General features: G+C 41.0%; 1 protein-coding gene across 1 annotated transcript in view; it reads right to left on the reverse strand.

Annotated features, from left to right (window-relative positions):
* The window catches only part of LOC138371600 (uncharacterized), a 47,536-nt gene extending 30,918 nt beyond the window's left edge, over positions 1-16,618 (reverse strand). The window contains exons 1-3 of the mRNA XM_069336513.1: positions 16,540-16,618; positions 15,083-15,282; positions 14,157-14,711 (exon numbers count right to left, since the gene is read on the reverse strand). Of these exons, the coding sequence (XP_069192614.1) occupies positions 14,157-14,711; positions 15,083-15,282; positions 16,540-16,618 (834 nt within the window). The remainder of the gene's footprint in view (positions 1-14,156; positions 14,712-15,082; positions 15,283-16,539) is intronic.
* Positions 16,619-24,407: the final 7,789 nt, after the last annotated feature.

Raw genomic sequence — 24,407 nt, forward strand, 5'->3', positions numbered from 1 at the left:
TAAACAACTGGCTGACCTCCAAACAAGCAGAACTAGCAACCAGTACATTAAAAAACATTGGAGGAGGAATAATATTTTGTGACTCAAGGTCTGCTCTTCAAGCAATCGAAAACTACTGGAAGATCGACAGCAAGAAACATACTACCAATTATAAATGACCTAATTGCTGCACGGAGTAAAGGGTCTCGAATCTCCTTTGTATGGATACCTTCACACATAAATATAACCCATCATAATGAGACAGATATTGCAGCCAAATTGACGTGCAACAAAGATGAAGTTGAATTAGATCTATGTATCCCCATCTCTAATGTCAAAACTGTATTGATCCAAACAGTCAGGTCTGATAAGAAAGAAATTACTGAATCCCAACGACTTGTAAGTACTAATGTAAAAAACTACGATTTGTTCAGATCTGAAACCTATATCTATGGGCAGCACAGAACGTCCACCAGACTGTGTGACAGTGGTTGCAAGGATCAGGTTGGGTTACCGTTGCCTGTGGCAGGTGGCTACAGATGACGGATCTCCCAATCCTGAGCACTCCACGTGTAAACTCTGTGAGCAGGAACTACGGCATGATCTCCAACACTACATCATTCGTGTGTATTATCAATACACACGAATGCCCAGTTATTAGACCTTTCAGACCAGTTGGCATGAGGTTGCTGGTCCAAGCTTTGTAATTACTTTATTCACTCTCGTATTCTTGAAGATATCCTCACAGTGTACCCAAAATTTGCCAGAGCAAGGCTACTAAACATATGGCCCTGTATGACTAACCATGCTGCGAGATGGGGACTTTTATTACCACTGCTGTCTTATTCACTCTTGTGTTGATGATATCCTCAAAATGCTTCCGGAGTCTGCCAGTGCAGACTACCTGTCACATGCCTCTGTATGACTAACCATCCTGTGTGATGGGGATTTTTTAGCATCACGTAGTTAGCTTTTTTGACACACTGTACTCCCCTTCATATAGTCTAGGGTAGCTGCACAACTGCAGATGTACCTCATCTATTAATAAAAAAAAAATATGAACCCATCCCTGCCCTTGTGTGGCAGTACGCAATAGAAAGTTGTTTTTACATATTAGTTCATTAAAACATTGATTGTATTGATTGTAACCATGATATATATGTGCTTCAGCCTACAGCTTAGACCTATTGTCTTGTGTATGACCCTCTATCCTGTGTGACAGTGAATACCAGCATTATTCTCACTTTAATATAACTTAATTGAAATCCTCAGATTAGGAAAAATTGTAATTAAATTTTGTCAACAAAGATGTTAATAATTAAAAAGGCACTATTAAGCTGGATAAACCGGAAAACTATTTTATACTTATGTTGGAAAGACGAACTATACTAACCTTAACGAACCTTCCTAGGCCTAATATATTACATATGTGTGCTATATTAGTCCTAGGAATATTTAAGTTTGTTTTTTTGGCTTCATTTTGTCTTGACACTACAAAGTGAATAGTACAAAGTTCTGCTATCTAATTGCTTAGAACGTTAATCTTTGTACAATGGTGCACAGTTACGAAATTACTATCTAAACAGGAGAATGGTTTGTTATCAGCTATACCACTTTGAAAACCTCGATCACATTGCATGGTCCCTTCCAAGTGCTAGTCGTAATTGCTTAGCGCTCTGTCCTTACTATTTTTTTACTATTATTCGAAATATCCCGTTTCCCTGCATTTTTAACGAGATGACTGTCTATCCACTCAGCAGTTTACAAGATATGAGAGAGTTGTCTCTGCAACGATGTCATAAATGGCTTAATCCACAACAATTCTGGCTTTCTATATCAGTGTTTTAACCATGCAGTATAACTATGCAAACTTAATGTGTGGCATTAAAAACTTATTTCAAGGACAGAAGACATTACGTTTCCTTTCGTCAAGACACCTTCAGAACCTTCAAAATTAAACACACACTCCAAGACGTAAATTCAATCATCTATTTTCCTCTTACTATACGTTGATAATGTTTGCCAAGTCTCGTGAAGCAGAATTTAACTAATGAAGCAACTGAATTTACCTTAATACTTCAAGACTTAATGTGTGATACTGCAAGGACATGAAACAACTTCTCGGATAAGAACTTTATTACTATTCGCACAACTAACTAGTTTCTTGAAATCCTTTAATCTTTCGTATAACTATTGAGGAGCAATTCATTTGAACGCCTCACTTTCTGCTGTCTTCGATACATGTTAGTTCTACTTATAAATAATACATATATAGCCTAAATCTAAGAAATACGAATAACATATTTCACGCGCAGGAGGAGCCATTCAATTTTTACTTTTAAATTCTCATAATCAAAGAATGTGTTTAGGTGTCTTTGTAATTTAATATACTCGTCAAAAATACATACAAAAGAAGATTAAATGGTTGGTATCACCCGAGATCTAACCTCTCTCTCTCTCTCTCTCATTTCTCAAAAGTCCGTTCGTTCATTTCTAGAATTGTCATATAAGAAACTAGTTCCCTCTACCTTGGAAATACAGCATCTTACGTTGCTTGAATACAGCCTTAAACAATGCTTTATACAGTTAGAATATCTCGACGCAACATACCATTATGGATATGTGCCTGCTCTTACATCAACCTGTTATAAACATACTGTTTTACTAGGCATTGCTCTTTCACTAATACCTGATCCGTATTTAACAATATGACCATTCTTTTTTAAGGAGCTGTACTTAGTCCTACTCTCAGGGCGGGGAACAACCTAGGCTGGGCACAATATGGCTTGATTATACTGAACAAAATAATTTTCTAGTGTTCAGAAAACGTTTATGAATCCATTAAATTCGTAGAAACAAATTAGGGAATATTCATGTATGTATTCAACATTTTAATTAAATACATAACTTAACAAAATAGCAAAACAAAGTTTGAAAAACAAGCCTCAATACATCAACAGAAATAATTCATTTCACCTTGTCAAACGTAATTTCACCTTTCAATCACCATGTAATTTCACCTTTCAAGTGTTGTTGTTGTTGAGTTAGGGGCGACGACGATCGTGAGATCGGATGCGCCCCGGCGTACCCGTGAAGGGTGAATCGCAAAGCCAGGAAAGGCGAAATGCCAAGCCAAAACGCGAAACGAGTGACGTCAAGCACTAGAAACTAATATGCCACACGGAAAAGCTACGCACAAAGGGAGAGGCAGAAGCACAGAATAGAACAGGGCAAACAAACAGCCAGAAGGGCACACAGCATGTCAGAGCAAATGCACAGGAAATCAGAGCACATACTTGCCCGGGAACTTGGCCCGCAGGAACCTTACATTAAGCGCCTCCCAGAGCACCCATTGCCAAGGGTCTCGACCATCCACCGGGGACGCCATAACATCCGGAACCGGGGCAACAAACACCTGCAAACTGGGGACCCAGATGGTAGTACTTGTCACTACCCTTGAGACTAAATAAGGTTCTTCCCCCCACAGTGTAAAGAATTATTAAGAAATCGGCCTTGCCAATAGATGTCTAGGGGTATAATTACATCACTGTATAAGAAGGAGAACAATATATTTTGCTAAGGGGAACAACATAACAACAATTAAGTGTATAAATGGTAGCCAGAAATATTTATCAGCATGCAATATCATAAAATGAAATTAAGTACTGAGACATGAGCAATATCACCAGAACATGGATTAATCAATAGTAATTCTCAAATCATCTAACCAGATAATTAACATTTATATGGGCTAAAACAACAGTGACCAAGGACTTAGCTTAAAACACAACTGTTCTCGACCGCAGCCGCCACTCTACTGCCCAGGCTTTGGTCCGAAGGCCAAACGTCGACTAAACGTCTACCAGGAAATCACCTAACAGTCCACGTAAACATGGTGGAAATTCTAATACCACAAATGCAGCACTAATAATTAAACATTGTAAACTAAAGAGTAGTAATTACTGGTATAACATTCCATACAAATATATGGCCACCAAACATGAGAATAAATAAAGATAAAACTATGGACACTCGATTGACAACACTCACACCGGCCATATCCAAATATGGTCACCCGCCCACACGGAGTAACTACAGCGAAATCTAACACCAAAATACTTCACACACACTACACAGCCTACACACACACTACACAGTCTACACACACACTACACAGTCCACACAGCATGCTATGTTATCTATATATATATATACAAATTCTTGAATCATACAACTGGACGCAATATTAATTTGAGAACACGACAATAAAGTAATGTGTAATATCGAGAGTCATGGCAGAATCTTACTAAGATTCGTGACATCCCTCCCGTCCCGTAAGAAAAAAATGAAATTAACAGAAGGTTGATTTCATTTTTTGTGACTGCATGAAATATAACATGGAATAACATGAACAGGAAAATGCATCAACCAAAACCAAAGTACAAAACAATGCAATCTCATACAAAAAAAATATACAAAATTTACATACATCTTATGAACAAAGAACACTACATATTATGGCACAGCAACAGGAAATCCTCTGGATAAGGCATCAGCAATAACATTTTGCCTCCCAGGAATATGACGAATTACAATATTGAATTCTTGCAGAACCAGTGACCATCTAAGTATTCTCTGGTTTTTACACTTCATAGAGTTGACAAATGTTAATGGATTATGGTCTGTATATACTACCACTTGATTTCCTGACAAATATGTCTCAAATTTCTTTACTGCCAGTATTAAACAAAGTGCTTCTTTCTCAACTGCAGAGTAATTAAGTTGTGTCTTGTCAAACTTACGGGAGAAATAATAAACAGGATGTTCTAACTCATCTGGTCCTACTTGGAACAAAACAGCACCTGCTCCTACATCGGAAGCGTCTATGTGAAGAATAAAAGGTTTATCATACTGTGGACTAGCTAGCACAGGTGAAGTAGAGAGAATTCCTTTCAACTTCTGAAAAGAGTTCTGACACTCCTGCGTCCACTTAAATTTTACCCGTTTCCTCAAAAGATTTGTTATGGGTGCAGCAACAATGGAAAAGTTTTTACAATACCTCCTATAATATGCACACATTCCAATGAATCTTTGCACAGACTTCTTATTTGTTAGGACTGGGTACTCCACAATTGCCTGAATCTTGTCGTGCAATGGGACTATCCTTCCTTGTCCGACCTCATGTCCTAAATACACTATAGTTCCTTTAGCCCAACTACATTTCTTCATATTGACAATCAAATTATCATGTTGTAACACATTAAACAATTTCTTTAAACTAGACATATGATCTACCCAATTCTTACTGAAAATCACAATGTCATCCAAATAAGCCCTACAGTCTGGCACATCTTTCAACAAAGAATTCATTAATTTCTGAAAAGTGGCTGGAGTATTCCTTAATCCAAAAGGCATGACATTAAACTCGTAAGCTCCATCAGGAGTGATAAATGCTGTCACTTCCCTTGCAAAATCTGTAAGAGGTATCTGATGATATCCCTTAGATAAGTCCAATTTAGATACAAATTTAGCATGACCTATAGAATCTATACAGTCTTCCAATAATGGTAAAGGATAAACATCAACTACAGTTACCTGGTTGAGTTTTCTATAATCCACTACTAATCTCCATTTATCTTCTGGTTTTGGTACTAATAGACATGGCGAACTCCAGGAACTCTGACTGGGTCTAATGAATCCATGTCGAAGAAGATAATCAACCTCCTCCTGGATGATACGACGTTTCACGGGTGTCACTCGATAAGGGTGCAGCCGAATTGGAGTCACATATGTCAGGGTGATATTGTGAGTAATGAGAGAAGTCTGAGTGGGGACCTCCCCAAACAAGCTAGAAGACACCTCCAAAAGGTCCTGGAACTCTGCTCTCTCCTCGTCCTGCAAATTACTCAACAATTCTTACCCGGAACTACTGGAATTAGATAAACAAATATTACTATCTTCCTCAGCAACACTTGACTCTTCAGGAATTACCTCCTCAGCAACACAACAAGCCACAACACTAGGCCCACAATAAGCCTTCAACCGGTTTACATGTACACTCATGGTCTGTCGTTTCTGCTTGGGATGGCAAACCTTGTAAGTAACTTCCCCAAGACGTTTTAATACTTGATACGGTCCTGCAAATTTATTGGACATAGACGTACTCATACGAGGCTTCAAGACCAATACCAAATCTCCTGGCTCAAAAACTCTGAGTTTGACCTTGAATCTCTGGTCATGTTTCTGCTTCATTACTTCTTGTTGTTCACCTAGATGTCGTAAGGCCAACTCCCTCGTTCTGGACAGCTTGCTCTTGACATCCGTCAGATAACGTTCACTCTGCCTGGCTGTAACATCTCCTAATAATTTCTCATATAATATCTTTAAAGGTCCACTCACCTGATGTCCGAAAATCAGCTCGAATGGAGAACAGCCTAGTGCACTGTGCAATCCATCTCTTGCGGCAAATAAAACAAATGGCAGATTATCATCCCAATGCCTGGATGAATCTTCCCCAGTTGCCTTCAATATCTGCTTGAGAGTTTGGTGGAACCGCTCGATTCCCCCCTGACTCTGAGGATGGTAAGGACTAGAAAAATTGTGCTTTATACCATAAGTATTACAAAATTGTTGAAAGGTGGTGGAACAACATTTACTCCCATTATCAGTTTGAATTATACGGGGCATACCAAATAGTGAGAAAAATCGTTCCAACTGCCTTATAATGGTAGAAGCTCTAATGTTACGTAAAGCATACGCTTCAGGGAACCTGGTGGTCATACATAAAATTGTGAATATGTACATATTTCCGGATTTGGTACGGGGTAAAGGTCCGACACAATCCAGTACCACATGAGTAAAAGGCTCCTCTGGCACTACAATAGGGTATAATGGTGCTCGTGGCACAGTCTGGTTAGGCTTACCAACAGTTTGACACACAACACAATTGTGGCAATATCTGACAACATCTTTTTTAAGTTTTGGCCAATAAAAAAGTTTACAGATCTTATGATACATACTGGTAATGCCTTGATGGCCTCCCATCAGGTCATCATGAGCAGCTTGCAATACCTGCTCCCTATACTCTGTTGGCACAACGAGCTGGGTTTTAGACTCACAATCATCTGATGAGGGAGTTCCTGATGGTCTCCATCTTCTCATCAGACATTGATCCTTGAAATAACAACCCGTACTCTCCTCCAAAGTATCAATGGAGTCGGCTACTTCTGCATAACACTCAGCTAGACTGGGATCAGTACTCTGTAACTTACGCAAGGTCTGGAACTCTACAGCTGGAGCGAGCGGGCAAGGAATTGGTACCTGGGCCACATCTTCCAGACCATCTGGGTCAGAATAAATTAGGGCTTTGGCACCGGCCTCACTCTCGACATCCATGTGAGCTAAAAATGTATCTTCAAGGTCCACCTCCACCTCCCTGTCTGAAGGGATCCTGGCCTCGAGAACATCCACCTTGGTAGTAGCAGGACTTACCACATTCTGCTTACCCATGGATCTGGTCACAACACAGGCTGGATAAATGACACCATCATCCGCATCTGGTTGAGCCAGTACTGCATCAGGTTTAGTATACATAACAGGAAAATCGGTCCCACTAAATTGACACTTATCAAAATCATTACCTACAATGATATCAGTCCCAGGAATGGGCAACTGCTCACTGACTGCTACAGTGCACCAACCTGGTGTAATAGAAGAATTCAGGTTAACCATAATTAATGGTACACGCTGGATATGCTCTCCAAGTCCCTGCGATAACACTACCTCTCCAGTGTCTTCTGTGCTAACATCAGTAAGAACACGGCGAGAAATTAAAGAAAGGGAAGCACCAGTATCCCTTAACAACTGGACTGGTTTCCAGGTTCCATTAGTACATAATAGGGTTCCCGAATGTAGGTATGGATCAAAATTAGTCATCCACTTGGGCATGACTGAAGCAACATTGGCATTAATGGTTTGCAACCCCCTACTCATAATTAGACCAGTTGGTCTCAACTCAGGGTGCAAAGCATAACATGAATTTACCACATGACCTCTTCTCCTGCAATGCGTGCAATATCTGCTAGTGGTCGGAACAGCCGAACCCACTGCAGGCTTAATCACTACATCACTTGAGGTTGACAACCTTGTCTGTTGTTTCTCAGATTTAGGCTTTACAGGAGAAGGGTTAAGGGGAGTAGGTGAAGTAGCTGGTCGAGTCTGGAAAACATGATTGTTAGGAGCATAATAATTAGTTTTAGCCTTAAAATGATTAATTGGTGCTCTAAAAAGCACTTTAGTAAGTAGTTCATGCTCATCAGCTAGCTTGGCTAATTTGATAAGATCAGTGGTTTGTTTATTTTTAGCCATAAATAAAGCTAATTTCTCTGGTAGACATCCCACTACTTCCTCAGTTAATATGAGGTCTCTTAAAGTCTCAAACTCAGTAATATTAAGTGCTTTAATCCATCTGTCAAAGTGATTTAATTTTACTCTTACAAAGTCAGAAATAGTCTGGTCATGTGCTCTTTTTAAACTTCTGAATTTTATTCTATGTGCCTCTGGGATCTGCTGGTAAGCATTCAAAATACTTTGCTGAACAAATTGAAAATCGAAAGAATTCTCAGCAGGCAAAGATGCAAATACCTCTTGAGCTTTACCCTTAAATTGTCCTTGTAATATGCTAACCCATTGATCGACAGGCCAGTTTATGCTGACCGCTAGTTTCTTAAAATGCAAGAAAAATATTTCAGGATCTTCTTCATTAAACTTAGGTAATTCTACATGTTTACTGTACTTAGAAGAACTATTAGTACTCTCTGGATTATTACTAGTGTTACCTAGCCCTGCTGCAATTCTCTGCTGTTCTAACCTGTTATTATTTTCAGCCATACTCTGCTGAATTTCTAATTGTTTAGTTTGTTGCTCTGCTAGTCTTAACTGAGCCTCCAGCTTAGCCATTTCTAATTTAGTCTCCATCTCCAACTTTAAGATTGCCACCTTGTCACTTGACTTTTCATCTAACTCTCCCAAACACTCTTCTTCAAGTCTCTCCTCCTACACCAAGTGTGTGACAATCACTCTCAACACTTGAGCTTTCAACATTTTGCTGGGAATAGCTAGGTTCAATTTATCAGCCAGCAATAACAACCCAGACTTCTTTAAGTCTTTAATTTTACCAAAATTGGGCTGATCCACCAACGCAGCAACCTGATCCTCCATGGTTGGCTCAATCATCACAACTTACACTTGAAACAACTCTGAAAATTATGCTTGGCCCCTGACACAAGCTGAACACTTACCTCAACTCGTGAAGCGTTTAGAAGTTTTCACAGCAGCTCAGATTGAACAGATAATTTCACTGGCTTGATTAGGTGTCACTAGATAATCACAGAGTCACAGAGTACCTAGGAAGGCAAGTGCTATTAACAATTAGCACTGTCAATTGTACAAACATTACAGGGAAAGTTTAACATATCCCGGACAGGCCCCCATTTGTCACGACCCTTGAGACTAAATAAGGTTCTTCTTCCCACAGTGTAAAGAAATGGTAAGAAATCGGCCTTGCCAATAGATGTCTAGGGGTATAATTACATCACTGTATAAGAAGGAGAACAATATATTTTGCTAAGGGGAACAACATAACAACAATTAAGTGTATAAATGGTAGCCAGAAATATTTATCAGCATGCAATATCATAAAATGAAATTAAGTACTGAGACATGAGCAATATCACCAGAACATGGATTAATCAATAGTAATTCTTAAATCATCTAACCAGATAATTAACATTTATATGGGCTAAAACAACAGTGACCAAGGACTTAGCTTAAAACACAACTGTTCTCGACCGCAGCCGCCACTCTACTGCCCAGGCTTTGGTCCGAAGGCCAAACGTCGACTAAACGTCTACCAGGAAATCACCTAACAGTCCACGTAAACATGGTGGAAATTCTAATACCACAAATGCAGCACTAATAATTAAACATTGTAAACTAAAGAGTAGTAATTACTGGTATAACATTCCATACAAATATATGGCCACCAAACATGAGAATAAATAAAGATAAAACTATGGACACTCGATTGACAACAATCACACCGGCCATATCCAAATATGGTCACCCACCCACACGGAGTAACTACAGCGAAATCTAACACCAAAATACTTCACACACACTACACAGCCTACACACACACTACACAGTCCACACAGCATGCTATGTTATCTATATATATATATACAAATTCTTGAATCATACAACTGGACGCAATATTAATTTGAGAACACGACAATAAAGTAATGTGTAATATCGAGAGTCATGGCAGAATCTTAGTAAGATTCGTGACAGTACTCATGAGGCGAGAAGTCGCCACTCGCCCCCACAGGAAGGGAACTTGCCCCCCCACGAAAGCACTCCGGTCCGTCAGACAGCAGTAACTCGGGAATCTTTAACCAGTGACCCGGTGGCATCACAGACGCCGGCAACACGTCCCCTAGGGCCCCAACGCGCACCCGCACCACAGGGGTACCCGCGGCCCCGGGCACACCACCAGACGACAGCAGAAGACCCGGACGGCACACATCCCCATCCCTGGCAGCGGAAGCCACCACCCCCCACTGTGGAGAGTCCCCCGGTAGAGAAAGAGCCGAAGGCACGTCCGAGACACAGGCACCAGCATCAGCAGGCACATGGACCTCCGACACCACGAACCGCGGAGGCATCGACGCATCCGTATCCACACTTTCAACATCCAAAGCCCCACAGTCACTGAAGTCACCATCGTCGGCCCAGGAAGAAGACGAACGCCGGGAACGTTTGGGCACCAGCCGGATATCGTCAGAGCCGGTAAGTGACCCAGAAACACGGGTACCACGAGCCGAAGGAACCAACGCCAGGACGGCAGCAGCCTGTACCACAGGGGGAACCGGGCCACACACAGCAGGAGGCTCCACAGCCACCCCAGCACCAAGCACATCCGGAACCCGAGTCACGGACACAGGGCCAGGCGCAGCATCAGAAGACGAGGGAGAAGACAGTGACGTCACACAGGGAGCTCCAGGAAGGCCCACGGGAGCAGGTGGGACAGCGACATTATCAGGCAGACCAACTGACGGTACCTCAAGAACCGGAGGAGGGACGGCAGGCGCCGCCGGGGAAGCTGCAACAGCAAACGGGACGCACACCTCCTCATCAAGATCACCAGAGACTGCCTCCAGAGGGAGCGGCGGGAAATCCTCGTCGCGGAACAAGTTGACAGGAGCAGCAGGGGCCTCAGAGCACCCGGCAGCCTGATGCCCCAACAGGCCACACCGGAAACAGGTACGAAGCTGCCGGGCATAATACACCCGGACGTAGTACCCCATAAGCCGGACAGAAGAAGGTATATCCGACCGCAGGCGCATCCCCAACGTGCGAATGTTTGTACGCCTCCCAGCATACCGCCCCGAGGAGAGCATGTTCACCCGCACGCTGACAACAGTACCAACCCCCCCGAAGTAACGCCGGAGGAGGTCATCAGGGAATTCCAGGGGTGCACCATGGATACTGACATAAGTCAGGGCACCACTGCGGTCCGAAATCGCCAGAGCCGGCAACGTCTGGCAACGGCAACGTACGCCCCCCGTACCGACGGAGGAAGTCCCGGTACTCGTCCTCCCCCATGAACTTAATAACAACCTGATGGGCCGTAACTAGCTCCACACCGTAAACAGTTTCCACCGGGACATGAAGCATGTCACACATCACCATCTCGATGGTCGGATAACCAGCCTTACAAGTGAACTCCAGGCCCACGGAGTTCACACGCTGAACAGGAGGAAGATGGCCCCCCATGTCACAACTCCCACGTCAACGCAGCCAGGCAGGCAACAACCACCTTTCAAGTGCCACCTTATCCTAACGAGCAAACAATCTTCACACACAAAACAATTAACTACAAAAACAAAATGCAGACACCACTCAACACGAAGTTTTAATGTTGGCTCATGTAAGAACAAAACTGCTAATCCAACATCATCCTTACAGTTACAGAAGATGTAAATAAGAAATGAACTGAACGTAGATCAGGACCACTGGACGTGCCGTCCTGTCTGGACACGTCTCTGGGCGACTACGAGTCAAGACTGAAACAAATCGCCTCGCTAGTTTCAAAGGTTCCGGTTAGTGCTTAGAACATAACACTGCTATCTAACGATAACAAGTTAATATGGATAACTTTAATGCAAACTGTTGTCTAAAATTTAAATCTAATGAGCCACAATTTCCTAAAACTGAAAAAAATCTACATAGCATGTTATTATGAGATGAATGACATGGAACACAATATCCCTGGAAACACAAACCAAAACTGTCTCTATTTTCCGCTTGTTACAACTTGTAATAAAGTTGTTACATCTTGGCTTAACGTGTTTATGACGTATTAGAACGTTGTTACATCTTGCTATATTGGTTTTTATAACTGGTTAGGAGGTGTTAAAACTTGTTCGAACGTTGTACCAACGTCGTAGTTTCGGTGTGTGTTTGGCGGGATGGCAGCACTAAATACTGGAAAGCGGTGAGGGTGGTGTCTGAGTATCGTTATTGTTATCAAAGGGATACGGGGAGGTAAGAGGCCTTTGGCGCCGGGGAGATAGCAAGGTATTGCGCCGGGGATATGGGGAGAGAGCAAGGTATGGCGCCGGGGATATGGGAAGAGAGCAAGGTATGGCGCCGAGGAAGGGCGTGGTGTTTGGAATACGGGGTACTGGGGATATGAGAAGGACGGGGTTTTGGCATCATGGATATAGGGGGGGGGGGAGGGGCGGTGTATGACACCTGGGATATGGTGAGTGAGGTTGGGTATGGCACCTGGGATATGGTGAGTGAGGCTGGGTATGGCACCTAGGATATGGTGAGTGAGGCTGGGTATGGCATCTGGGATATGGTGAGTGAGGCTAGGTATGGCACCTGGGATATGGTGAGTGAGGTTGGGTATGGCACCTTGGATATGGTGAGTGAGGCTGGGTATGGCACCTGGGATATGGTGAGTGAGGCTGGGTATGGCATCTGGGATATGGTGAGTGAGGCTGGGTATGGCACCTGGGATATGGTGAGTGAGGTTGGGTATGGCACCTGGGATATGGTGAGTGAGGTTGGGTATGGCACCTGGGATATGGTGAGTGAGGTTGGGTATGGCACCTGGAATATGGTGAGTGAGGCTGGGTATGGCACCTGGGATATAGAGAGTGAGGTTGGGTATGGCACCTGGGATATAGTGAGTGAGGTTGGGTATGGCACCTGGGATATGGTGAGTGAGGCTGGGTATGGGATATGGTGAGTGAGGTTGAGTATGACACCTGGGATATAGTGAGTGAGGTTGGGTATGGCACCTGGGATATGGCGAGTGAAGTTGGGTATGACACCTGGGATATGGTGAGTGAGGTTGGGTATGGCACCTGGGATATGGTGAATGAGGCTGGGTATGATTATGCAGACGAGGTGTCACAATAGTTATGTATAGTAAAACAAATAAGTTATCAGAGGAAAAATTTTAATATGGGAAACAATAAATTAAATGTATACAACGCTGAATACCTAATTTAGGAAGAACATATGAACAACAATTGAGATTATAACATCACTGCTACATATTGAGAACTGGAGGTAGCTCAACAGTGATCTTGGATGATTATGACTTTAATTTTGTGCAAGAAGCTAAACCAGTTAGTGGATCATGCTGGAGAACAGAGGGTACACTTAATTCCAGGTAGATTTTGGTACAGAGCATCGGATACAAAAATATTGAAAAAAATAATATATGTGACATAAACATTTGTAAATCATGAAGAAATGTTTTCATGAAATTCACCTCTATTTTTTTAACATAATGTTATTATTAATATGAAAAATATAAATTAATTTTAATTGTGAATATATAAATCAATTTAAATTACTGTATAGTGAATATACAAACTTATTTAGGAAATACTATTATACCAATAAAAATTTTATTGGGAGTGTTCGCCTAGCTCTGGGTGGAGGTGGACATGTCGTCTGTGAGCTCCTGGTTTGCTGACCCGTGGTAGTTTGTGTGTGTGAGCGGACTCTTGGGGCCGTGGCGGCTGGAGGGATAGCGGCTCCCCCCTGTGAAGCGAAGGGATACCATTGGCCTAGAATTTACTGGCCCAGCGCCTTACCCGGCAGTTGAGGTGGTGATGATTGACATGTTGCGGGTGGATGTGGCGTCTGTGTGCGACGTTCAACTTGTATCCGGGCATCGAGCTGTTGTCAAATTCTGCTCTACGGCTGTGTATCGTGACTTTGTGGACCGCTATGACGGGAGGACCTTTTCTCTGCCTGAGGGTGGAGGTTCGGTGGAAGTTTCGGACAGGTGCAGTGAGACGACCTATGTGGCAGTTCATGGTGCTCCCTTTGAGTTCCCTGACTCTCTTCTCCAGCGTCACTTTACCCGGTATGGGCGGGTCTTGAGTGTCCGGATGAATGCAGTCTCCTCCGGGCGGTGAAAGGGTATCCCGAATGGGACCCGCACTGTGGCGCTGCGCTTGAAGAACTCCATCCCTTCGTCTCTCCAGCTTCTGGGCTTCATGGTTCGCGTGTTCTATGGGGGTCAGCCCTGGACTTGTTTCCGGTACGGACTCTCGGGTCATCAGGCTGCGGGATGTGATGCGAACCGGGTCGGGCCTGTGAATCTCTTCAGGGAGGAGGACTATCCCCTGTTGGCGGTCCCGGACCTGTCGGAGGGTGCTTCTGTGGTGAGTGATACTTCCCAGTCGTCTGGTGCCCCGTTGCGGGTTTCTGATGCCAGCCTCGATGTGGCTGTGTGTGTCGGAGTGGAAGGTAGTGCATCCCTGGCTCCCGCACCTCCGCCTCCCGTGCCTGCCTCGTCTCCAGTCACGTCTCCAGTTGTGTCTCCTGTGGTATGTGGTCTCGTGACTCCGGACGTCGAGGCTGGGCCTCGGCCTGTACTGTCTCCAGCAGCTGTGTCTTCGGCCCGTGTCGACGTGCACAATGTGATGTCTCCTGCGGTGTGTGGTCCTCTTCCCCGGGTTGTTGGGGCTGCGATGTTGAGTGATAGTGCGCTGCGGGGAGATGCGTGACCGACCAGCGGTTCTGCTACGGTGCTTCCTGACGGTGGTGATAGTTCCGACGACCTGCGACTTGTGTCCAAGCGTTTGCGGTGAGCTTTGAGTCTGTCTCCGCCTCGTGATGAGGCCTGTTCCGACGTCAGGGATTTTGGGGACTCCGGAAGTTCGTCTTCTGTGGATGGTGATGTGTGCGACGCTGTTGGATTGCCAGTGGCTCCTGTGGGCCGTGTTGCAGCGGTGATAGGTCCTATGGTGGGATTGTCGCCTGGGCCTGGTCCGGTGTCTTCTCCGGCTGCCTCTGCATCGCCGGTTGCTGGTTCCCCGGGTAGAGAGGTTGTGGCGCCGGCCGAGATTGCGGGAGAGGGAGGGGACTTGGTGCTAGTTCTTAAGAATGCTTTTGTTCCGCCGGCCCCCGTGCCTCTGGCGTCTATGTCTGTCCCTTCCGCGCATCTGCCTTCTGCTCAGCTGTTCTTTGTTACTCCGCCCCCTGTGGTGTCGGCCCCTGCACCATCGCCCTCTGTGATTGTGTCCCTTGCGACTCCGCCCGCTATGTTGCCGGCCGACTCCTGTGCTTCAGTCCCATGTGGTTCCACCGTCTGTACCGAAGAGCTCTCTGCGGACTCTTCCCGTGACTTCCGCCCCCGTGGTGGAGGGCACCGTGCTGTATGTTCCTGACTTCATGCATCGACCGCGAGGATTACGTAGTCACGTTAACGCGTCTGCGGAATTGTGGGCTCAGTGGGATGCCTACCGGAAGAAGTATCTGCGTCGTTTCTATCCGGACAAATATGAGGATGATTAACTGTGTATGTGGTTCTTGCTCTGTGTTGCTTTATTTATTTATTTGTTTTGATGAGCTATGTGATACGGGTTATTTTTTCAGTGTTTCTTACCTGGTTATTGTTGGGTTATAATGCTCTGGTGTTTTTTTCTTTTCTGACTGTATTTCATTGTTACCTATGTTTAAGATTCCATTTTGTGTTTTGCATGAATTTTGTTTGTGTCTTCCTGTTCTTCTGTTTGTCGGCGTGTTTCTGTTTTGTACATGTAAATGATGCTGTTGATGTTTTTCTGTTTTGTTGTATTTGTTTCCCAAATAAAAAAAAAAAAATTATTCGTGATTTATAAAGTTGATGGAAGCACCAGCTCGGGATAACAAGAACATAACATTAACGCTGCAATGAATATAATTTATATTTTTTATTTCATTTCATTAAGAGGAGTGCGGCTAATTTGGTCTAAAACAAAACTAATTTATAAAAAATAGAGATATGTGTTGAAAGCAAAGTTTAGTTTACTAAAATTAGATTCCAAAATAGCCTAAGACCACAAGTTCATCCCCCCCCCCCCAAGAAAATATATTTGCATAGTATGATACTTTGTATCTTGTTGATTCCAAAAACACGCCTATCCTCGGATGTATTGTCATCAAAGGCAATGATGAACGTGTTTAAATCGAGAACACTCGTCCTACCTTGGTTGAACAGAGTAGGACTGGGATAGTCTCTGTTTACCTCTGGATGCTGGCGATGCTTCGCCTCTAAACTGTTCATTTTACTGTCTAGTAATACACCGTCTGGGTCGTCCTCCTCTGAGATCGGGAGACCATCTTGATATAAGTGTGTACCATGTAACAGTGGTGTCTTAAAACCCTCAACGGTATCGTGAATGTTTTATGAGACGCTGTGTGGAACTCCAGCCGTCGCCAAGCCTCCACTTGGTTGAGGATTGGCTAACCAAGCCTCCACTTGGTTGAGGATTCGCTAACTAAGCCTCCACTTGGTTGAGGCTTGGCTAACCAAGCCTCCACTCGGTTAACCTGTGCAAGAGCCCCCACAGGTTAACTACCTACTCTTGGTTTAAATTTTGTTCCACATTACATTGAAATTCCGTCCTAAAAGAGTGGTACTGGAATGGATTTTCCTAGCATATATATATTAATAAAGTTTGGATTTTTTGGGGGGATTTTTGCATATACAGATTTATTTTATAGGCTATAACGTTAAAATATTAATATTTTAATGAATGACGAATAAAATAAAAAATATGATTTAGGCTATGATATACTCTGATTTTATTTACGAAATAAAAGGATAAGGGAAGGATAGAATTAGAAAGTAATAGCTTTCTTGTATAATGTTATGTGGGTTTAACAAGAACAGTATAATGAAGTCTTAGTAAATTAAATTATTTTGTAGTTTTTTAATATTTGTGTGTTGAGTCCCACAACAGTGGAACGAATAAAGATACTTAAAAAAGATTAATCTATTCATCAGAAAGCTATAGTCATACACTGAACTGTATTACTTTCAAAAGTATTCTTTTAAGCAGATCATAACATATTTTAAGATATAAATATAGAAATACACGATGATATTAAGATCAATACTGTGGACTCAGTGTTCAATGGGAATTAATTTTAAATTGCGTCACTCTCCCTCTTAACATAAGAGGCAAAACTAGCCGACCTCTCACGTTGTTCAAGGGAAAACTTGATAACAAATCTCAAAGTATACCTGATCAACTGGGCTGTGACTCATACGTCAGCCTGCGAACAGCTGTGTGTAACAGCCTACTTGACCAGAAGGCCTGGTCAGAGACCGTGTTGCGGCGACATTGATCCTCGGAACCAACATTAGGTAGACAGCAAGTGCATACACAACATAAGACGTCAAAATACGACGGCAGTAAATGTCAACTTGCGCTGAGCTAAAGCTTTTGATAAAGTTAATAGTTTCCTCCTGAAGGTCAGGGACAAGTTAGGGTAACGAGCAACTTGAGAAGCCTAGTTCAAACTTTATATATATGAAATTATTCTTGTCATTTTTTTTTTAATCTTTTTAAGGCAAAAGTTGAAGTGTATTGAAGCCAATAATATAATGAAAAATATAAGAGCGCGAATTCTATACAAAGGATAATTCCCAGAAATATTCATTTATTAAAATTATTATTTATTAAAAGATTATTTATATTAATTTTATGATCAAGTTATATCATGAAAATTTGAAATAATGATGTGTTTTTAATGGGATGAATTAGGAATAGTGTCATTTCCACATACAACCACAGTGTTACTCAATTTCTACTGAAACCTGTTACAATGTAATTAGCAGTATTTTAGGGGAAACAAAATTGAAATACAATTGCTATTCACTTCTTAATTTTATGTTGATTTGGTTTGGTGTTGGGCTTAACGCCTATCAACCTACGGAAGGTTATAAAGGCAACACAATTGCTTACTGACCAACCAGCAAGCATAGGTTAGCCCCGGACAGTCGCAGGCTAAACTGTGTATATAAACTAAGAAGCTGGATGTACCTGTGTGTAAATACACTAAGAAGCTGGGTGTACTTCTCTATGTATATACACTAAGAAGCTGGGTGTACCTCTCTGTGTATATACACTAAGAAGCTGGGTGTACCTGTGTGTAAATACACTAAGAAGCTGGGTGTACTTCTCTGCGTATATACACTAAGAAGCTGGGTGTACTTCTCTGTGTATATACACTAAGAAGCTGAGTGTACTTCAATGAGTACATATACACTAAGAAGCTGGACGTACCTCTGTGTATATACACTATGAAGCTGTGTGTACCTCTCTGTGTATATACACAAAGAAGCTGGGTGTACCTCTCTGTGTATATACACTAAGAAGTTGGGTGTACCTCTCTGTGTCTATACACTAAGAAGCTGGGTGTACCTCTCTGTGTATATACACTAAGAAGCTGAGTGTACCTCTCTGTGTATATACACTAAGAAGCTGGGCGTACCTGTCTGTGTATATACACTAAGAAGCTGGGTGTACCTCTTTGTGTATATACACTAAGAAGCTTTATATACCTCTCTGTGTATATATCCTAGTGTTCTGTTCGTAAGGGTGATATTGTTAAATGATTTGCAGGAACTCCATCTCATTCCTCAGGTGTTCAAAATATTAAAAATATATAAATAAATAAATAAATAAAATTTTGAAATTTTGGCATGCACACTGCTATCATTACTGTATAACTAATAGCATTGTACATAGAATATAGTTGTGTGTGTGTGTGTATATACACAATTATACATTGTATATAATTGTGCTTAGATTAGCAAAAATGTTATGAATAACTAAAATTTGAATATATTTATGTAAAAATTATATGCAAATAGTACATTTCAAAAATTGATACTGTAAAGGATAATACATCAATATGAATGTAATGGCATAAGCATTATTATATAAATTTTACAATTATTATGCACTTATTAAGAATTTCTCAACATTTCTTTTCATTATGAGGAATTCCAGTAATGACATTAAAGTTCTGGTTTATATTATTATCCAGAATTATAAGATGCTTTATTGCTTCATCAAACAAAAGTGTATCCCCAGTGTTTTTCGAATTCAGTAGTGAAATATACTTTGAAAAATTATTCCAAGATATAAAAATTTTCATATATTTTGAAATATATATTAACTTTATGTGAGGAAATCTTCAAATGAAATTCAGTTCATAATTGATGAGTTTTGTGTTGTATATACATATTTTTTGTAATACTGAAAACAAAAATATGAATGAAACTTATGTGTGTATATATATATATATATATATATATATATATATATATATATATATATATATATATATATATATATATATATATATATATATATATATATATATATATGTCGTACCTAGTAGCCAGAACTCACTTCTCAGCCTACTATGCAAGGCCCGATTTGCCTAATAAGCAAAGTTTTCATTAATTAATTGTTTTTCGACTACCTAACCTACCTAACCTAACCTAACCTAACTTTTGTTGGCTGCCTACCCTAACCTAGCCTATAAAGATAGGTTAGGTTAGGTTAGGTAGGGTTGGTTAGGTTCGGTCATATAACTACGTTAATTTTAACTCCAATAAAAAAAATTGACCTCATACATAATGAAATCGGTAGCTTTATCATTTCATAAGAAAAAAATTAGAGAAAATATATTAATTCAGGAAAACTTAGCTTATTAGGCAAATCGGGCCTTGCATAGTAGGCTGAGAAGTGCGTTCTGGCTACTAGGTACGACATATATATATATATATATATATATATATATATATATATATATATATATATATATATATATATATATATATATATATATGCAGAAAATCCACAGAGAAATATGAAATGAGGTGAACGTTTCGGCTTGTTAAAGCCTTTGTCAATACCAGACTGACTAAGGAGAAGGGAAGGGGAAGGATATATAGGCCGACACCTGACCAACCCATCCCTAGGGAAAGAATTAACCAAAAACAGGTATAGCTTAGCTTAGAATTACCCAACAGCGTTCTTAAATTGTCAGATCAGCCGTTTGATGAGATACCCCGCATAGTGCTTATGAAAAACATCGATTTACTTAAATTTGAAGTTCGTGAATGTTTTAAAGTTGTGAATAACTGTAAGTACGCTTTTCTCCAAGCCATTCCGCCTGAGTGGAACCGTTGTATGATGGATTACTGTTATACTACTTTGAGGTCTGCCTGCAGAAAGGTGAGTACTAAACTTGATTTCAAATTAAAGAAACTTATTCAACAAAGTGACTGGAATAAACACTCCAACCGGGATTTTGTTATAAACCTCTCGGATAGACAGCTTGATAATGACACGATTACTGCATTAGGATATGGCCTGAGCTTTGCCACATCTAACGGAACAGTCAATTATGTAGATATTGCCAAAGGTTTCAGCAATCTTGAAAAGTATAGCAATGTCTCAGTTGAAGATATTAAAGTGTGCAAAGGTATGATGTATGGCGTTTTACTTAACAATTCTGTTCCTAATTGTCCAAGTCGATTTGTTCATGCGTTCAAAAATCTCAAAAAAGATAGTTCACTACATATTACCAAGGCTGATAAGTCAAATGCAGTAGTTATTATGAATAAAGATGACTATGTCCGAAAAATGGAGTTACTCTTGGAAGACAGGGATACTTATCTATTGGTTAACAGAGATCCTACTGAAAAAGTGATTGCACATTTTAACAAAACTCTTAAAACTGTGTGTAAAGGCGATAAAGAGTTGATATCTAGGCTAACAAGTCGATCCCCCTCTCTTCCTTACATGTATGGTCTTATAAAAACTCATAAGCCATATAATCCGGCAAGGCCGATTATTAGTTCAATTGGTTCGGCGGCTTATAAACTCTCTAAGTGGTTAGTCAAAGTTTTGTCCCCTATAGTTGGTACTATTTCCAACTCACACTTGACAAACAATGTGGACTTAGTTAATAAGCTATCCACACTGAATTTAAATTTTGATTTTAAACATATAAGTTTCGATGTGACCTCTTTATTCACTAAAGTTCCTGTTGATGATCTGTTAGAATTTCTACGTGAGGAACTGCCTAAATATAATTTGAGCTTGCAGACCAATAAAGTATTGGAACTTATTAAATTGTGTATAAAAGACAATTATTTTAGTTTTAATGGAAAATTTTTCAAACAAACATTTGGTATGGCGATGGGCAATCCCCTGTCCCCAGTTTTAAGCAATTTGTATATGGAATTCTTTGAAACAAAAATCTTATCCAGGATTATCCCGGCTAATGTAGTTTGGTTTAGGTATGTTGATGATATTTTGTGCTTATGGCCGTGCAACAAAGACCAAATAGTTTTTCTTAATGAACTCAATTCTTTGGTACCTTCAATAAAATTCACTTGTGAGACTGAGGAGAATGGTACTCTTCCGTTTTTGGACATTATGATTCATAGAGTCACTAGAAAGTTCAAATTTAATGTGTATAGGAAACCTACCAACTTGGGGTCGTATGTTCATTTTTATTCGAATCATCATAGTAAAGTTAAACAGGCAGTATTTTCAGGAATGTTTCTACGAGCTTTGAGGGTTTGCAGCCCTGAGTTTTTTGATGAAGAGATTGCTAAAATATATGAAATTGGGAGAGTTTAAAATATCCTAAGAGGTTTTTGGATTTCTCGTTTATACAAGCCAAGCGTACGTTTTATAATCACGTCCCTAAGGCGAAACCAAAAATTATTAACTCATTGGTGGTACCTTATGCGAGTGGACTTGAAAAATTGTCTCTGATTTTTAAGAAACTTAATATAAATTTGGTGTTCACTAATAGTACGATCAAATCCAATTTAATAAAAAACTCCCCTGACACAGCAGGTTGTGTGTATTCGATTCCCTGCAATGATTGTGATTCTGTGTACCTTGGACAAACAGGAAAGTCCTTACAATTGCGGTTGTCACAACATGCTTATAGTATTAGAACTGCCCAAACGTCTAATGCATTGTATCTACATACGAGTTTATGCGATCACAATATTAATTGGAATGGGGCAAAAAGCATTACCAATTGTGGGGATTTCATGGAACGGAATTTGATTGAGTCTGCTCTAATCAGTCAGTGTCCAAATCTTCTTAATGTTAGTACTGGTATGTACAAACTTGATCCATTTTTAAGTTATAATATTGCACAACAGTTTAAGAAACAACTCTGATAGAGAGGCTTACAATGTCTCATTATAATTGTATATTCGTATATTGTGTGTTCATGAGGCTTTTCTTTAATCTTTCATCCTTATTCTCTGACCGCTTAATCCTCTTTGACCATTCTAAGCTAAGCTATACCTGTTTTTGGTTAATTCTTTCCCTAGGGATGGGTTGGTCAGGTGTCGGCCTATATATCCTCCCCCTTCCCTTCTCCTTAGTCAGTCTGGTGTTGACAAAGGCTTTAACAAGCCGAAACGTTCACCTCATTTCATATTTCTCTGTGGATTTTCCGCATAAAATGATCAGTGTTTTGTGATCGTCAATTGTCATGGAAAAGAGCGGAGTTTTCCACACTGCAGTCTACACTAAGGAAACAAACATAGGAATGTGCCTGAATGCCAACAGTGACTGCCCGGACAGGTACAAGAGGAGTGTTGTTAACGCTTATGTCGACCGTGCCCTCAGCCACAGCTCAGAATGGAAGCAAGTCGACGAAGAACTATGTAGGGTAAGGCAGGTCCTAGTCAACAACGGCTTCTCCAATGGTTTCGTGGAAGACATTATAAGAAGGAAAGTGAAATGCCATGCAACCTCTGAAGAGACAACTAACACAACACCTATACCCCCTATTAGACTATTTTACAGGAACTTCTTTTCCACAGCCCATAAAACGGAGGAAAGGGTCCTGAAAGATATTGTCAGTAGAAACGTTATCCCTACAGACAAAAATCAGAAAATACAACTGACGATTTACTATAAAACCAGAAAACGGCCAGCCTACTCATGAGAAACTCTCCAGACACAAAGCAGAACGCTTTAAAAGAGACCAACGTCGTCTATGCCTTCAAATGCCCTCTTGGGGACTGTAAGCCTAAAAAAAAAACAGTATATCGGCAAGACAACAACATCTCTTTCCAGGCGTTTAACGATGCATAAGCAACAGGGCTCCATTAAGGAACATATAATCTCTTCCCACAAACAAACCATTACCAGAGAAATCTTAGCAAACAACACAGAAATCATCGATAGATGCAGCGATAGCAGGCGGCTTGACGTAAGCGAGGCACTACACATCAAGAAGTCAACACCAGCAATCAACAGCCAATTAATGCACAACTATATTCTACCCACTTCAAGACTCTGCTCCAATATAGATGCATCAAGAAATATGGACCAATATGCTTTCTACAATTACTTCCATTCGATACCCATTGTTTCGTGTTCTGTCTTGTGTTTGAATTTAATTCCCATTCAATACCCATTGTTTCGTGTTCTGTCTTGTGTTGGAATTTAATACCCATTGTTGAAAGTTCGTTTTTCACCTCATCCACCTCACCCAAATGTAGATATAAACCTCGAAGATGTGAAAGCTCTATTCAGTTTCAGTTGTGTGTTTGTAAACTAAAGTCTTTGAAAATGTAATAAGTTTTACAAAACACGCTCAAGTGTCGCGTCAGACTAGAAATACAAATGAATTTTGGAGAATTGATCTTTGAATTACCATCCTCAACATACCTATAATAGGTTAAGTAACAATTGTAATTACGAAGCTATAAGATGATTATCTTAAGATACTAACAAGGTTAGGTAAGGTCGGTGTTTTCTATGAAGCTTTTTAAGGGTATCTATTATGTTTAGTATGTCAACTATGCACTTATTTAATAAGTCAATATTGACTTTACGAATTTGCGAGAACGGGTTGGGGAAAGGCAGGTTTCCTCCACACACTAGTGGACCCAACCCATTAACGCTGGCTGTGGAAGGCAGGTTCCCTCCACACACAAGTGGACCCAACCCATTTACGCTAGCTGTGGGAGGCAGGTTTCCTCCACACACACGTGGGCCCAACCC

This window comes from Procambarus clarkii, chromosome 4 (assembly GCF_040958095.1).
Source record: "Procambarus clarkii isolate CNS0578487 chromosome 4, FALCON_Pclarkii_2.0, whole genome shotgun sequence".
NCBI lineage: Eukaryota > Metazoa > Arthropoda > Malacostraca > Decapoda > Cambaridae > Procambarus > Procambarus clarkii.